Source organism: Ahaetulla prasina, chromosome 2 (genome assembly GCF_028640845.1).
Source record: "Ahaetulla prasina isolate Xishuangbanna chromosome 2, ASM2864084v1, whole genome shotgun sequence".
In the NCBI taxonomy this organism is placed as follows: domain Eukaryota; kingdom Metazoa; phylum Chordata; class Lepidosauria; order Squamata; family Colubridae; genus Ahaetulla; species Ahaetulla prasina.
Genome location: NC_080540.1, coordinates 18239127 through 18256664, shown reverse-complemented (window position 1 = coordinate 18256664; position 17538 = coordinate 18239127). Strand labels below are relative to the sequence as shown.

The following is a 17538-nucleotide window of genomic DNA, read 5'->3' as shown; positions in this document are numbered from 1 at the left end:
GAATAGCACTTCCTCCCGATGTACGTACTGGTTCTTTTTTATCTGCTTTGTTGTTAATTTTCATGTTTTAGTTTTACATGGCCAATGTTTTAATTTTAATTTTTTATGTTTATTCTAAAATTGTAAGTTACCCAGTCCTTTGATAGTGAGATGAGTGGCATAACTAGCAAATAAATAAATACATTAAAGGTGAGACAGAGTGGCATTGCTGGCTTCATGCCTAAGGTTTTAACTGCTACACCAAAGTGGCTCTCTGTTCTTAATAAGAGAATGGAGAATGTGGTATCTCCATTACACTGGAACTTCCTGCAGTGAAGAGGAAGAGCAGTGGCTGGTTTCCCTGCCGGAAGTTGTGAGCTTCTGCTACACAGAACTTCTCAGTATAAATACTCCTTTGGCTCAAGTTAAAATGCTGTTTGGGCACTGTTGTTGGAAAACAGACGTTTGAGGAAGGGAGAAATAGTAATGAAATGATTCATATAAGCAGGGTTACATTCTCAGGGAAGTGATACAGCTTGAATCATTTGGCCCTCATTTGATGCCATCAAACCAGAGCAGGGGTCTCCAACCTTGGCAACTTTAAGCCTGGAGGACTTCGACTCCCAGAATTCCCCAGCCAGCAAAGCTTAAAGGCTTAAAGTTGCCAAGGTTGGAGACCCCTGAACCAGAGTTCAATCTTGGCTCTTTCTCTTAGCAATAATTGTCTTGGCTTTCAGCGCTCTCTCCGCGTTTTTTTTCTGACAGGAGTTGGTACAGAAGAGACTCGAGCCGTGCTAGAAAATAGCCCTGGGGGAGAAGTAGGGAAAACTGGAGCCTTTCAAGAGACGGGAGGACAGAAAGAAGCTTTCTGCTGGGAAGTTTGAATACCTTGGTATAAATAGTGGTTGCTTTACTATCTGAATCCGTGTCATTGTCCGTAGCACACGAGAGGGAGAGAGGGACACAGAGAGCGCTCCACCCTGGCCCTTCACACAACAAGGAAAACAAATGCTGAAGGCAGCTGAAAATGTTTCTTTTTGCAATGGAGGATTTTCTGGGCAGCCTCGGGAGGATTGTATTCTCTTCACAAAAGCCGTGGAAAAGTCAGGGCTCCCCCCCACCCCCGCGTTTTGCAATCTTGAAACCTGCGTGAAGGCTGCAGCGGGGCTTAGGAAGGAGGGAGGGAGGGAGGGGCATGCGCTTTCTCTATGTGTGCTTTCGTTTTAGTTTACGCTTTCATTTTACGAGACGTACGGCCGACTAGTTGAGCGGAAGAAAACGGTGGTGATTGTTGGGGTGCAGAGCAGTTGGGGCTGGCCTAGAGCTCTCCAGGTAGAGTATTTGGGGCTGGAGAGGAAGCGGAGGGGGGGGAGGAAGCGGAGGGGGGGTTTTCTTCCCTCCCTTGCGGTCTCCCAGGCGTTGCTTTGTCCCCAGTTGCGGAGGCTTCCTGGAGATCGGAGCGGGGAATGACTGCTCCCTGCTGAGCCTTTGCAACTTTGGAGGAGTGCAATTATTATTTGGGAAAGGACTCCAGTTTCTAGTAAGCAATTCAGGCTCAGGGTTTCTTTGTATCGGAAGATTTGAGTAGAGAACACTGTTGAAACGGGCTATGCGGCCTTGCACCGTCTCCGTCCAAGATACTTTGGCATACTTCCAACATTTGGCTATTACTAATGGCAGAAGCTACTGCAGTGGCGGTGGATATTAGTTTTATTTATTTATTTATTTTATTTTATTTATTTATTTATTTGTCATAGCAATATATATAAGCATCACACAAAAGATTATGTAGTATATAAACATATATATGAGGAAATATAAGGAGGTATAAGCATATATATCTCTCTCTCTCTCTATATATAAGAAGAAAAAAAGAAAAACAATAGGACAGGAACGTAGGCACATTTGTGCTCTTATGCACGCCCCTTATGGTCCTCTTAGGAATGGGGTGAGGTCAATAGTAGAAAGTTTTTGGTTAAAGCTTTTGGGATTATGAGAAGAGACCACAGAGTCAGGTGAAGTATTCCAAGCACTGATGATTCTGTTACAGAAGTTATATTTTCTGCAATCTAGATTAAAGTGGTTAACATTACGTTTAAATCTATTGGTTGCTCTTGTATTATTATTTTTTATTTCATTTTGTCACAACAGTATACACAAACATTGTCATAAATAAAACAACATATCATGAAGAAAATATATATATATAAGTAAAAAAATATGCATCAGCTATATTAATTTGATATAATGAAGGGAACAATGGGACAGGAACGGTAGGCACTTTTGTGCTCTTATGCACGCCCCTTATTATTTTTTTTTTTTTTTTTTTTTTTTTTTTTGTTCAAAAAGTTTTTATTAGTCAAAAAAGGTTTATACAAATACATATCAGGTATGGTAAATTTTCATTTTTCTTATCTAAAATAAGAATTTTACTCAAATTTTTTAACACATACAACAGCCATAAGGCAAGCAGGTGACACGAAGTAGCAAAGTTTGCAAATTTTAAATACGTAATAAAGAAGAGTCAAGAATAAACAGAATATCGTACAAAAGAGAATAAGGAAAACCAACACAATCCCAAATATCTTTATCACTTCCTAGTTTTGGATCTCAGAACTCTGGGTTCAGCCTGACCCAACTCCAGGGCCGCAACAGCGGCAGCCGCTTCAGCCCCATGATCTATAACCTCCCCTTCTTCAATTCCTGGGTCATCTGATTCCAGGAAGGCTTTGTGTTCCTCCACATAGGCCGTAGCCTCCGCAATTGTACTGATTTTTTTCGTAAGCACGCCCCTTATTATTAAATTAATTGCATTATTGCAATTAAAGCTGAAGTAGTCTTTAACAGGAAGGACATTACAATAGATGATTCTATGAGTTAAACTTAGGTCTTGTCAAAAGCGATGGAGTTCCAAGTTTTCTAAGCCTAGGATTTCAAGTCTGGTGGCATAAGGTATTTTGTTGTTTTCAGAGGAGTGAAGAACTCTTCTTGTAAAATATTTCTGGACACGTTCAATTGTATTGATGTCAGATATATATATATATATGTATGTATGTATGTATGTATGTATGTCAGATATTGATATAGTTGCATTAGTGAAACTCTTATTTCTCCTTTAAAAAATGTACCGACATACTAGCTAAAGTAATTGGCATAGTAATATATAGTAGTTAACAGTAATAATAGAATTATATGTTCTGTGTTTTCTTCAAGGGTTTCAGATGATTTTAGGAGATTAGGACAAACTGCGGATACACAAGGTGATGGGTAAGTCACTGAAATGACTAAAAATAAATGAATAAAAAGTGTTGGTCTAAAAATCACATAGAAGTTATAAGTTCCTGCCTGGGTCTCCACTACAGTTTTTTTTCCTGCTGAAATTATGATTTGGGAAAGGAATCAGCACCTAATTTCTAGTCAGTAATTCAGGAGAGGTGTTTTCTCTTGTGTTATGTGTGGATTGGCGTTTGTGAGTGTTGCTGTATATGGAAAGTTTGCTCAGTTAACCTAGCCTTCAGATTCTCTGATAGGCTTTCATCTTTCTTGATGAATATATTTTATTTTTTCTTTATGTACACTGAGAGTATATGCACCAAAGACAGATTCATTATGTCTCCAATCACACTTGACCAATGAAGAATTCTGTTCTGTTCTATTCTCTATTCTTAGCTTCTACCTTTTGATGTCAAGTGGAAAATGGAATGGAACTTTTCTACCAAAAAATTGCCTAATTTATTGATAGCAATAAAATAATGCATCAGAAATTATTTTCTGCTGCACACTTTTTAAGAGGCTGAATCCTATATCTTAAAAAAGATTCTTTGAAATTAGTAATTTGCCATCTTCTGTAAGCATCTTTGCTTCCTTCTTGTGACAGCCCCATTTCTAATTCCAGATCATACAAATCCAGGAATGCTGAATATGGATCATGAGAAAAAGCTGCTGGATTTTCCTTCCAGATCTGCAGATGGACAAGAGGGAAAACCAGGTAGTAATAATATCAAGCTGTGGAATCTAGTCACCCAAATGAAGGATTGAAACAGCCAAGCCATGGCCACAGGAACCTACAATACAAGACATGTCCCCCATTGGACTTTGAAAACTTTCTCTGCTAAATTTTAATGTTTCATGGGACAGAAATAAAGAAGAAAATGTGATCATAGAGCTAAGGAGCCATCCTAATAAGCTTTAAGATGTCATTTACATCAAATGTTCAATAGAAAGTGGGATACAGGTGACACTAGGAAGTCTGCATTGAGCATGCAAAAATACAGATTTTATTATGAACTTTCTGGACACTTTTTCTTGTCCAGGATGCTTGAAAAAGGAGAAGAGGAAAATGGATTTTTTTCTGGCACTGTGCAGTTTATCTCAAGCAGTTGAATGTCAGGGTGGTTTTATTCTGCCTTTTGTGCAAACATTCATGTAGTTTTTATGCTGCACCGTTCGTTTTATTTATTTCTTCAATTCCTACAGCTGCCCTGCTCAATCAAGTGACTCTAAAATTACAGAACCATTAAAATAATTAGAAACAATAAAACATCCAGAAAATAAATAGAAACAGCAACCAAGATAGTTAATCAACTAGTAGTAAAGTCAGGAAATGGAGACCTTAACCCATTCTGAGCTCCAGGCTGAGTTACCTAGCTAGATTTTATTGCCTTGTGAAAAGCCAATAGGTTTGGGCCATTCTAATTCAGAGCGAGAATAGCCACAAGGCAGAGTTACGGCAGAGAAAGTCTGTCTTCTAGTGGCTGATGGGAAGTACAGCATACCCAATAGTGGTTCGCCAGACGTGACTATTTTAAGTTTCAATCTTCTGTTTAACTGTACCAGATGAATTGCATATATAGTCTGGAACATTAGCTTTAGTTACGTAAATGCCTCCAGATCCATCATGGACATTGAGGAAGACGAAGGAAGAAAGGGATGGAGGGAGGCAAGCACTCCTAAATAGTTTTATTTGCTCAATGAGAACATTTTTAACTCAGTTTCTTTTCATCAGAGTCAGACTGACATTCTAGTTGACTCAAGAGGAAAACTATTAAGTTTGAAAATTAAAAAAGAAAAATCTTAACAATTTAGAAATGTGTATATTTTATTTAGGGATTTTAGCTCAAGGAGAACCATCAGTATCCAGGTTTCTCTCTACCTTCCTTTGGTATAGCGGATGAGTACTGATGAATCTTGTTTCTCTTCCTTTTCTTCATGCAGCTTGTGTCAAGACAATCGAACAGAAATTATGGTCAACTTGTGATAAACACAAAAAGGCAATAATTGGAATTGTTGTTTCTTACCTCATCTTTGGCTGCTTCTTCTTTTTCCTGGGTAAGGGATATGGACCCTAATACTTTCCCCTTGAAGTGCTGCTTCTCACGTGACTTCAAGAAGCCGAATGACCTCTGCAGTTAGATCAGAAACATAAGAGTTGGCCTTGCCCTGGTTTTTATGTACGGTAATCCCCGTCATCCAATACAGGAAACTTCACTTCCTATGTTTTGAAGATGTCTTGGTATTTGAGAAGTAAAATCAATAAACATGCATTTCTTTATTTAGCGATTTCCTGCCAGAAGCAGTAAACGTGAAGCAGGTGGGCCAAATCTGAGATAGGTTGACCAAATTAATTGGAAAAATCCCACAAAAAGATTCATGGCTGAATAAGTGTGCTTGCATCTGGTTTCTTGGATTCAAATGCGGCATGCAAATTACTGCTCAGATCCATAGTCTCTCTTAATCTGAGGATTACAAGACAGAGGCTGCTAGAACATGGGTCTTCTCATCCAGACGGGTTTTGTTAGAACTCACTAACAGGTTCTAATTCAGCCCATCCTGGCCATAAGAACAGGACTGGATAAGTTAGTGTCTATTCTTTCCATCTTTCTTTGTTGTAGGAACATTACTGCCATTGAGCTGCCAACAGGATGCCACTGATTGTCCACCTGACTGGATTACACATCAGGGACACTGCTACAAATTTTCAAGAGAAGAAAAGAACTGGAAGGAAAGCCAGAACTCCTGTATTTTGCATAAAGCTTCCCTAGCCAAAATTACAAAGGAGGAAATGGTGAGCTATAGAACTGGTTTTGGCCAGCATAAATTACCCTGTTTCCCCGAAAATAAGATATCGCCTGATAATAAGCCAATCAGGCTTTTGAGCGCATGCGCTAAAATAAGCGCCCCATGAAAATAAGCACTCCCTGAAAGTAAGCCTTCCCTGAAAATATTTAAACGCATGCGCATCCGGTCCCCGCCATTTCCTCTGGTTAGGGTTAGGTAGACAGAGCTGGAAATCAGGTAAGATGGCAAGAGGAGCCCCGTCTTGCTCCACGCACCACAAAATAATAAGACCTCCCCAAAAATAAGGCCAAGCGCTTATTTTGGGGTTCAAAAAACTATAAAACAGGGTCTTTTTTTGGGGAAAACACGGTACTTCTTAAAAATAATGTTGCTTCATAGATAGTGCATGCTGTTCTACAATATGAAAAAGTTAAAAGGATTTTCTCCTGATTATACTAAAAAATATCTCATTAGCTGCTTTTCTGAAAAAAGCTTCAAGATCCTTTTAATCTTCTCCAGCTTCCAAAATCTGCCAGTTTCACAAAGCAAGATCTGTTGACGTAGAAAATTTAAAAAAAAAAAAAAGGGGGATCCAAACATCATTGAAATAAGTCAGTCATCTGCTTCTTTCATTTTTTACTGCTTAGAAACTTGAAATTGTAACAATCCCCAAATGCTTAAATCCTATATGTAGCCTATATGTAAATTCAGAAATTCCATTGGGAAGCTAGCAATGCGAGGTTTTAACATGTACTTCTTTTTAAAAGGCTATTGTGAGGGTGTTCACAAGAGACCACATCTTTTGGATCGGCCTCAGAAGAGAACCAGATCAGCCCTGGAAGTGGCTAGATGGAGAAAATTCAATGTGAGTCTTCCTCTTTTCCTTTCAGTGACAAGAGCGGAAAGTTAAATGCCTCCATTGAGGCTCTTCCCAGCTCAGGACTGATCTTAGAAAGAGCCTCCTGGCTGCCAGTATTCAGGCATTGCCCCCCCAAAAGATTTGGCCCTACTAATGTAAATCAAAATGCATTATGGGTAGTCCTCGGCTTAACAGCGATTCATTTAGCAACAATTTAAAAATTTAAAACACTGAAAAAAATGACTTATGATTGGTCCTCCCTTACAACCATTACAGCATCCCCATAATTACAAGATCAAAATTTAGGTACTTGGTAACTGGCATGTATTTATTTATTTGGAAAAAATATGTGGCGCTCATGATGATTCTGGCAGTTTACAGAAATAAAACAATACTAAACCCAATAAACCCCCACCCTCCTAGTGACCACAATCAAACCAATTCTAAATTGTCCAGATCCCCAGGCTTTGCAAACACAGAAACAAACATGGTCTGGAACAGTTGGATACAGGTTTATTCAAGCCTGAGGCCTGGCACAAATAAGTATGTAGCAGTCAGTTGCAAAATCTCTATTATTATTATTATTATTATTTATTTGGAAAAAATATGTGGCACTCATGATGATTCTGGCAGTTTACAGAAATAAAACAATACTAAACCCAATAAACCTCCACCCTCCTAGTGACCACAATCAAACCAATTCTAAATTGTCCAGATCCCCAGGCTTTGCAAACACAGAAACAAACATGGTCTGGAACAGTTGGATACAGGTTTATTCAAGCCTGAGGCCTGGCACAAATAAGTATGTAACAGTCAGTTGCAAAGTCTCTCTATTATTATTATTATTATTATTTATTTGATTTTTATACCGCCCTTCTCCCGAAGGACTCAGGGCGGTGTACAGGCAGCAGTAAAAAATAACAATACAATGTACAATTTAAAATAGAAATTAAGAAACTTATTATAATTAGCCTTGCATTTTAAAAATTTATAAAACTAAACCCCATTTAAAATAAATAACAAATTTAAAATCAATTAAATTTAAAATTTATAAAAATTAAAAAAATTTAAGCCAGCCCCGCGCGAATGAAAAGGTGTATCTTCAGTTCGCGGAAGGTCCGAAGGTCAGGTATTTGGCGAAACCCGGGAAGCTCTGCTCCAGAGTGTGGAGCCCCATGGAGAAGGACCTTCCTGGGGCCGCCAGCCGACATTGCTTGGCGGACGGCACCCTGAGAAGTCCCTCTGTGAGAACGCACTGGTCAGTGGGAGGCATACGGTACAGCAGGCGGTCCCGTAAGTACCCGGGCCCTAAGCCATGGAGCGCTTTAAAGGTCAGAATTAAATTTAAAGTGCACTCGGGAGGCCACAGGTAGCCAGTGCAGCCTGCGCAGGAGTGGTATTACGTGGGAGCTACGCGAAGCTCCCTCTATCACCCGCGCGGCTGCATTCTGGACTAACTGAAGCCTCCGAGTGCACTTCAAGGGGAACCCCATGTAGAGAGCATTACAATAATCCAAGCGGGAGGTAACGAGCGCATGAGTGACTGTGCACAAGGCATCCCGACCAAGGAAGGGGCGCAACTGCCGAACCAGGCGAACCTGGTGGAAGGCCCTCCTGGCGACGGCCATCAAATGATCTTCAAACGACAGCCGTTCATCCAGGAGGACACCTAAGTTGCGCACCCTATCCTTTGGGGCCAATAACTCGCCTCCAACAGTCAGCTGCAGCTGCAGCTGACTGAATCGGGATGCCGGCATCCACAGCCACTCCGTCTTGGAGGGATTGAGCTTGAGCCTGTTTCTCCCCATCCAGACCCGTACGGCTTCCAGACACCGGGACAACACTTCAACAACTTCATTGGGGTGGCCCGGGGTGGAAAAGTACAGCTGAGTGTCATCAGCGTACAGCTGGTATCTCACCCCGAAGCCACTGATGATCTCACCCAACGGCTTCATGTAGATGTTGAACAGAAGGGGCGAGAGGATCGACCCCTGCGGCACCCCACAAGTGAGGCACCTCGCGATCGACCTCTGTCCCCCGTCAACACCGTCTGCGACCGGTCGGAGAGATAGGAGGAGAACCACCGATACACGGTGCCCCCCACTCCCAATCCCTCCAACCGGCGCAGCAAGATACCATGGTCGATGGTATCAAAAGCCGCTGAGAGGTCTAATAGGACCAGGGCAGAGGAATAACCCCTATCCCTGGCCCTCCAGAGATCATCCACCAATGCGACCAAAGCTGTCTCCGTGCTGTATCCGGGTCGGAAGCCGGACTGGAACGGGTCTAGATAGACGGATTCATCCAGGTACTGGGGTAGCTGTCGCGCCACGGCACTCTCTACAACCTTCGCAACGAAGCGAAGGTTGGAGACTGGACGGTAATTACCCAAAATAGCTGGGTCCTCTATATCCTCTATATAGGATAGGCGGGACCATGCCCCTTAGTCCCACCCACGCAACCATCATCCAGCGTCGGCATCCACTCCCGTGTTCGCAGTCCACCATCTAGTGCTTAGGCCCCACCGGCCTCCATCCCATGGGCCGTAGACCGCTTCCACCCATAGGCCGTTGCATCCAACGCTGGCAAGCTGGGTCCCGAAAGGCCATCAGCCAGCTGTGCAGGCAAGAATGCCGCCATTGCCTCCCTTGGTGGCCATTGCAGCCAGAGCTAACGCTGTCCCTCATTGCCACTGGGGCCCTTCCTGCCAGCACACTCTCCAATTCCTCCTTCCCTCCAGGTATGGCAAGCTGGTCGGGGCTTGACACCAGCCACATGATTGGCTCCATATCACCCTGGATTCCCCAGGTCTCTTGGCAAAGAAGTTAAAATGGTTGCAGCCTCCTGGGATTTATGTGCTTGTCATTTGCAACCTTCCCAAGAAGGAAAGTCAACAAGGAAAGCTGGATATTCTTAAAATCATTTGATTTATGCAACAACTGCAGTGATTCACTTAACAGTGAATTGCGGTTAAAAAAAGGGTTATAAAATTGGACACTACTCTCTTAACAACTCCTTTGCTTAGCAATGGAAATTCCAGTCCAAATTGTGGTTGCAAATCAAGGACTGCCTGTATAAGTAGCATGGTCAGAATTCCACTTGGGACTGAGTCCGGAATGCTGAGCTGCTGGGATGTAGATGGGTTAAGTGGGATGCACACTCAATACTTCCAAATAGAGGAATTGGGGAACAATCTGCAGAATCATCGTTGAGAAGGCAAAGCTCAGCTAGATGAACCGTAACCTCAGGAACCCTTTGGTACTGCTAGGTGGGAGATACTCCCCATTGTTTAATTTCTGCTTCTGTTGCAGGTTGGAAATCATGGGAAATGCAGGAGACTGTGCGTTTTTGAACAATGATGCCACAGCCAGCTCAGGGAGATGCAACACTGAACACCGCTACATCTGCAAAAAAAATTGATCCAAAGATTTTCTGTAAGAGAATCCTATGTTCCTCAACTCCCCCCATTCACATTTCCCCAGCATTCTGTAGCCACTGAACACACCTGATTGCTGTTAACTTACTTTGGGTCCTTCTGAGTAACCTTTGGACTGCCCTAGGAGAATAAGAGAGCGGATGTAGTTGCAGTGTGGAAGAACTACTGGTGTTATTTTGAGGAGTAGGAACATATTATTTCATATAAAGAAAAGTCTTGAAGTTAAGAGCTCAGTCTGAGCTAGCCTGCCTGTGTTTCACTCACTTTCTGGGGGAGAAAAGGGAAGGATCTTCATGTCATTTCAAAGCTGAAAAAGTTTCAGACTTTTACATCCAGAGTCATGTGCCAGCCAATCAAGGTCAGATCTTGCCGTCTCCTGATCATAGCAGAGCTATGACGTCAGAGCGCCATGTTTCGATCAAAACTTAGGAGTTGTGTGTGTGCTTGTGGGAGCTTCCAGGCAGAACTTCACATTAGGTAGCTGCTACTCCCTTAGGAAAAGTTTGTTAGCTTTTCTTGAGGGGACCAAGGCGGAGAAAGTAGTAGTTTGCTTACTGCTGTTGCTTTGCATTTCAGTTTTCACCAGCAATCTCTCCGCGTGTTTTGCAACAAGGATCCAGCATCGGTTGTGATGCAGGACCATTGGAAAAAAGAAAGAGAGCAAGAGGGAAGTGGGGAAAGAGAGGAGAGAAGGAAGGGGTGAGCCCAGAAGAAAGAAAATTGAAGTGGCAGGCACTTCTATCTATGTCAGCAATAAGAGGGAATCAGGAAAAGTAAGATTATTGAGGGGATGAATAAAAGTCTCAAATGACTTTTCCATTAGTTTTAGTTTTTAAACTTTATGTGGATTATAGAAGTTTTTTGGATTTCATTTGTCTCAGTATGGTAGATGATGAATAAAAGGCAAAAGAAAATAAATTTAACACAATGTTTGATACAGCCTCCATGGACTGGCATGGTCAGAAAAAAAATCTTAAAATAGCTTTTGGCCGTGGAAGCAGTTCAAATACTAAATATACATAAATCATCTTCCCAGTTTTACAAGTTTTGATTTTGGGAAGTTGTTGGGGAAATAATACAAATTCTTTGCAGTTGAATTATCACTTTTAACGGGGTGCATGGATTGGGGCCAGGTTACTTGAAGGACTGTTTCTCCCAGCTCATCATGGCAGGAAGACACGGCACATTATGGGTCCCATGGATTTTCATGCGGTGGGACCATCTAAAAGGCCCTTCTCAGTGGGGGGCCCTTCTTCATGGAACTTCATTCTCCCTGAAGTAAGGTTGCCCCTCCCTTCCTGTTGCTTTTTCTTTTTTTTTTCATAAAAAAGTTTTATTTTTACAATCATATCAAACAGCTCATCCAATGTACAGTTATATACAATTAGTCGGGCTTGCCCAGTCACCAGCCCCTTTTAACACTCTTCCCTTTTCTACCTTCTTCTACTTTCCAGACCTTCCTCTCCTTCTCTTATCTACATCCTCTCCTCCCTCCACCCTACACCTTCCTTCTCCCTCTTCTACCCCTCTTCCTTCCTCTTCTCCTCTTTCCTACCTCCTACTCTCTCCTCTTTTCTCCCTCCCCACCGTTCTAAAATGGTAACTGGGCAGACCCGACCCTATATTAATTATATTTATACATCTTCAATAATCCCTGTACATTAACCATCACTCCATCCTCTACCCTCAACACCCCAATTCCCTCCCCTTACCCCCACCCCCACCCCGACTTCCCAGAACAAAATGCAGGGTATCAAAACTAACAATCATAATCCAAAATAAATCCTAAATTATAATCTCTAGTCACTCTATACATAATCACACTCTCAATTCCCCTCTCCTTCAGAAATATATCTAATACAAAATATTTCCTAAATTTACTCATATGCTATTCGATATTTTTTAATCTGATACTTATTTTGAATATAATCAATCCACATTTTCCATTCTAAAATATATTTTTCTTGTGTATAGTCTTTCAAGTAAGCAGAAATTTTTGCCATTTCTGCCAGATTTGATACTTTGAGTGTCCATTCTTCAATTGTAGGTAATTCTTCTTTCTTCCAATATTGAGCAATCAAAAGTCTCGCGGCTGTTATTAAGTTCAAAATCAATTTAGTCTCTATAGCTGTACAATCCATAATTATTCCTAGTAGAAAGAACTGTGGAGTAAACTTAATCTTCTTTTTCAAAATATTCTGCATGATCCACCATACTTTAATCCAAAATGCTTTAACTTTTTTACAAGTCCACCATATATGGTAATAAGTGGCATCTTCACAATCGCATCTCCAACATTTAGCCTGTACATTAGGATACATACATGACAACTTTTTGGGTCTAAATGCCATCTATAAAACATCTTATAAAAATTTTCTCTCATATTTTGTGCTTGTGTAAATTTAACATTCCTCACCCAAATTCTTTCCCAAGTTTCCAACATTATTGGTTGCTGAAAATTTTGTGCCCACTTAATCATACAATCCTTAACCAATTCAGTCTCTGAGTCTATTTCTACTAATACATTATACAACCTCTTAATATGCTGTTGGCCTTGATCTCTCATTTGTTTTAACAAATTATCCTCAGTTTGCTTAACACCTATTTTTTGATCTAATTTCCATCTAGCTTGTAATTGTCCATATTGGAACCATGTATAATTTTTCCCTTCTTCCCCCATCTTTTCTCTGGATTTTAATTGTAATTCCCCCTTTTCCATACAAAGAAGTTCTTTATAGGTAACTACCTCCATCTTTTGATATATATTTATATTTTCTATCATGTGTCTCGGATTGCCCATATTGGAATCTTTCCATCTAATTATATTGATATTTCCTCCAGACCCTCAATAATGCATTTCTAATTATATTATTTTTAAATATTTTGTCTACTTTCTTATCATATAATAAATAGGCACGCCACCCATATAACAAACCATAACCTTCTATATTCAAAGCTCTTTCCTCAGTTAAATTCATCCAATCAGTAATTAATGATAAGACAACTGCTTCATAATACAATTTTAAATTAGGCATCTTAAGACCCCCTTTCCTTGTATTCTGCATTCTTTTTAATTTTATTCTTGGTTTTTTGCCCATCCATACAAAGTTATTAACCCCCTTTTGCCATTCCTGTAATTTGATATCATTCTTAAGCACCGGTATCATTTGAAACAAAAATAGAAACCTGGGCAAAACATTCATTTTTATAGCCGCCATTCTTCCCAGCAAGGATAGTTGTAACTTCTTCCAACTCTCCATTTCTTTCCATACCTTCTGCCACAATACCTCATAATTATTTTCGTATAATTTGACATTTGAAGCTGTAATATATATTCCTAAATATTTAACCTTTTTAACGATTTCAAAACCTGTAGTTCTTTCTAACTCTTTTTTTTTGTTGTATATTCATATTTTTAGTTATCATCTTTGTCTTTTGCTGATTCACCTTAAATCCAGATACTTTACCATACTGACCAATTATATCTTTTAAACCAGTAGCTGAGTATATTGGTTGAGATACAGTAACAACCAAGTCATCTGCAAAAGCTCTTAATCTATAATCTTGCTGTTTAACTCTAATTCCCTTTATTCGATCGGAACCACGTATTTTATTCAGAAGAATTTCTAAAGTTAAAATAAAAAGTAATGGGGACAGGGGACATCCCTGTCTCGTCCCTTTCCCAATTTTAAAAGTTTCTGTTAACCCACCATTTACTATTATTTGTGCTGTTTGCTTCTGATATATTGCTTTAATTGCATGGATAAAATAATCCCCAAATTGCATTTTTTCTATTACTTTAAACAAAAACTGCCAATCCAATCTGTCAAAGGCTTTTCAGCATCCAAAAAAAAAGAGTGCCGCTGAGACTTGGTTGTTTCGTTCCAAATATTCAAGTAAATTTACAATTTGCCTCACATTATATCTCATCTGCCTACCCTTAATAAATCCTGACTGATCATTATGAATTATTTGATTCATCACTGGCATTAATCTATTAGCAAGTATCTTGGCAAATATCTTGTAATCAGTATTTAAAAGTAATATAGGCCTATAATTCTCTGCTTTAATACCATCTCAATCTTCCTTCGGTATTAACGAAATATTATTTCGTTAATACCTGTTGCTTTTTCAAAAGACCCTAAAAGGTGATGGCCCCAAATAGAAATGGAGCGGATGAAGTGACTAATCTGATGGTATTGTTGCAGGGTTTTTTTTAATGTTAAACTTAAGCCTTACAGAGTGACCTAATGTGTGAGTGTGGTGGCTATATAAATAAATAATAATGATTCAATAGGCAGGTACATTGATCCAATGGGAGATAATCTCTTCAGGTTTCTTCCTTTGAAAGTAAAAGGCACAGTGTGAATCCTCTGAAAGCAGTTGGAATAGTTGAGCCTGACAAAAATTAAAAGCCACATGGATGAAATAATTCCTAGCAGATTTATAGAAGGCAATAATCCATTAAACCTCAGACGTTCCATCTTTATTGTGTTTGTCTCAAAAAAATCAAATTCTGCTTCTTAGCCTTAAGGTAAAATAAAGCCTTTACTTAAACAAATGCGCCTCGGCAAAAATCAGTTGATAGGCAGCTGTTTTTCTTGGGAGCCCAAGCAGTTGAATTCACTGCCTTAATTCATGTTTGATGTATTGCCAGAGACAAAACTGTTAATATCTTCACTGACTCTATGAATGTTTTTGTTTGCTTTGCTCCAGGTGCCTTATGGAAACTGAGATTCTTCACCTTAGTCTGCAAGATTGCTCACACTAAACCTGGCTGCTTCACTTTGAGATGCACTTCTTTTATTACTAGAGGCCCATTCAGTTTTCGGGATAGGCATTTCTTTTTTCTTCTGCTATGGCTTGTAAAGCTCTATTTTGCACTGCCCATTTTTTATACTTGGCATCTTTTATAATGTTACAATAAAAATATATATGGCAGCTTTGGAAGCCATACTAGGCCGAAGGCTTCCATACGCTGCCACAGTTCTCCTCTTTGGGAAAAGAGGGGAGGAGGGTGGTAGTGCAAGGGATATTTTTTTTCCTGCCGGTTAAGGTCAGGCTGGGTTCGCATCTGGAGAAGGAGTGGCTGGAGTGATGGGTCAACATGGGATGGTTGGAGATTGGAGCATATGACCGGCAGAGGGGTCATGAGGGTGGAGATTTTGGGGTTTGTATTACTGAGGGACGAACCGGAATCCCCGGTTTCGGTTTTCATCCAACTGTGCCAGTTTACCTATGCCAGTAAAAGAACTTTGAAAGATATTGGTTTCAGAGTCTTTTCTGCAGGAGGGGTTTTCTGGAACTTTGACATTATAAAAAAGAGAGGTTTGTTATTTATATACACTGTATTATATACAGCCCAAGACAATTCTTCCAGGCAAGCCAAAATGACAACCATGGTTTAGATCAGCCAAAATACAATGGATGGTGGCTCTCTATTTACAAACTTGTCAGGTAAACAAAAAACAAGCTTTAAAAACAACTTACCAATGTAGATTTATACTCAATATCAAATCCATTTTCCTCCATTTCAATTATCCTTCTTAATCACTCCAAAGTCAGCTTTCCCAGGGCACAGCCAACAAACAACCACAATTTTTGCGTCAATTATATACCTGCAATATTTCTCCTCAATTTATAACGTAGCATAAGGCTCACCTCTTATATTAGAACACTCGGTCGACAAACTTCTAGCTTCATTCACTAGTTTCTTTCCTTCCCATATACTCATCTAGTTAATAAGAAAATAATGCTTTGGCGTGGCTGGTGGTAGAAAAGTGAAGCTCCAGCAGATTTTTAAAATATGCCCTGAAAAATATAACCATTGGAAACAAACTTGTAATTCAACAGAGATCAATTTTTTTAATCCTGAAAATGCAAGGGTAAAGTACTTTTAATTTTACATAGTTTGCATTAGAGACAACCACTGAAATCTTAGTGCAAACTCACATAATTGAATTTGATGCATATAAAAGTATTGAAAAAATCCTGAGGGAGGGAAACATTACATTGTATTCCCCTACGGTCTGCCTTTTCCTTTAGACCTTGAGTTAATGGAAAGGAAATTTTATAGGGTCTGAAGATGAGGCCATTTGATCCCAAGTAAGACTAGATAGGAAAAGAATAAAGAGCAAGAACAAACAGGCAAAACTCACACACACTTCAAACAATAAATGGCAGACAGTAAACCCCCCTTTTAATAGGCCTTCAATATACCCAAATCACAAAACCTATAAAGTAAGACATGCCAGAATGAAGGCATGGCTAGATCTTGAATTCACCACAGCTTCAGCTTTTAAAGGGAGAGACAGACATTTAGAACTTCACAATTCAAAATAGTTTCTCAACTTCACATGCACATGCAAATCTATTTTTTATATATTTTGTATTCCTCACTTTCTTAAAAGATTGATTATTGTAATGGCATGGTAGTACTGTTAGATTCTGTGAGGTTTGTCCTTTTAAAAGAATCTTGTTTTACGTCCTGCAATGTTATGATATTGTCAATTTTTGGGTTACATCTCCCTAAAACTTACTACAGTATAATACTGGTATTTGGATAATAAATTTGTTAGCTTTGATGGTTTCAAATTAGTCTTGCAATTGTTTCCAATTGGCTTATTACTCCAATTACTTGAGCGATATTGAAGGAGGGAAAATGCAAATATCTGGTAAATTTATTCACAAAAAGGAAATGCTTTACCTTTAAGATCTTTTTCATTCCTAGTATTGAGCTGTGCATGCTTTAAAATTCTTCCAGTGCTTGGTATAAAATGCATCATGAGTTTCATCAGAGCTCTGAACAGTGATGCTTCTTCCAGTCCCCTTAATAGGGCTAATTTTGCTTCTCGGAGAGATTTGCAGGAAAAGGTTTGAAGGCCATGTTACACTTGGCTTCTGGACAGCAAATTTCATCCAAAAGATGTGCCCAACAATATTTGTAGCCCTTTCTTTTACTTTACTATAATCTTGTCACTCAAAAAACTCCAAACATTTCAGTTGACAAAAGTTGCCCATTCTAGACAATCTTGTTTACCATAAGTATCCAAAAATCTCTGCCAGTTTCTATATTTAAACAAGCAACAGCATCTCTCTTACCCATTCCAAGTTGAACCGAAAGATTTCTGGTAACCAGAGCCTGAAGGAATTTTACTTTAAATAAGCTTGTCCTAAGGAGTCAGGGAAGAAACAGTCCCACTGCTCC

The 17538-nt window shown here is 39.7% G+C and overlaps 1 protein-coding gene across 2 annotated transcripts; it reads left to right on the top strand.

Moving 5' to 3' along the window:
* Window positions 1-816: 816 nt before the first annotated feature.
* LOC131191693 (C-type lectin domain family 2 member B-like) lies at window positions 817-15596 on the top strand. Of its 2 annotated transcripts, none has more exons than XM_058170105.1 (8): window positions 817-871; window positions 3193-3246; window positions 3875-3967; window positions 5194-5307; window positions 5871-6043; window positions 6804-6901; window positions 10207-10329; window positions 15048-15596. In XM_058170105.1, the coding sequence occupies exons 2-7, from the start codon at window positions 3243-3245 to the stop codon at window positions 10313-10315; spliced, it is 591 nt and encodes a 196-aa protein (XP_058026088.1). In that variant the 5' UTR covers window positions 817-871; window positions 3193-3242; the 3' UTR covers window positions 10316-10329; window positions 15048-15596. The 2 variants fall into 2 exon arrangements, with proteins under 2 accessions (XP_058026088.1, XP_058026087.1); XM_058170104.1 differs by lacking the exon at window positions 817-871 and adding an exon at window positions 1173-1311.
* The last annotated feature ends 1942 nt before the right edge of the window (window positions 15597-17538 follow it).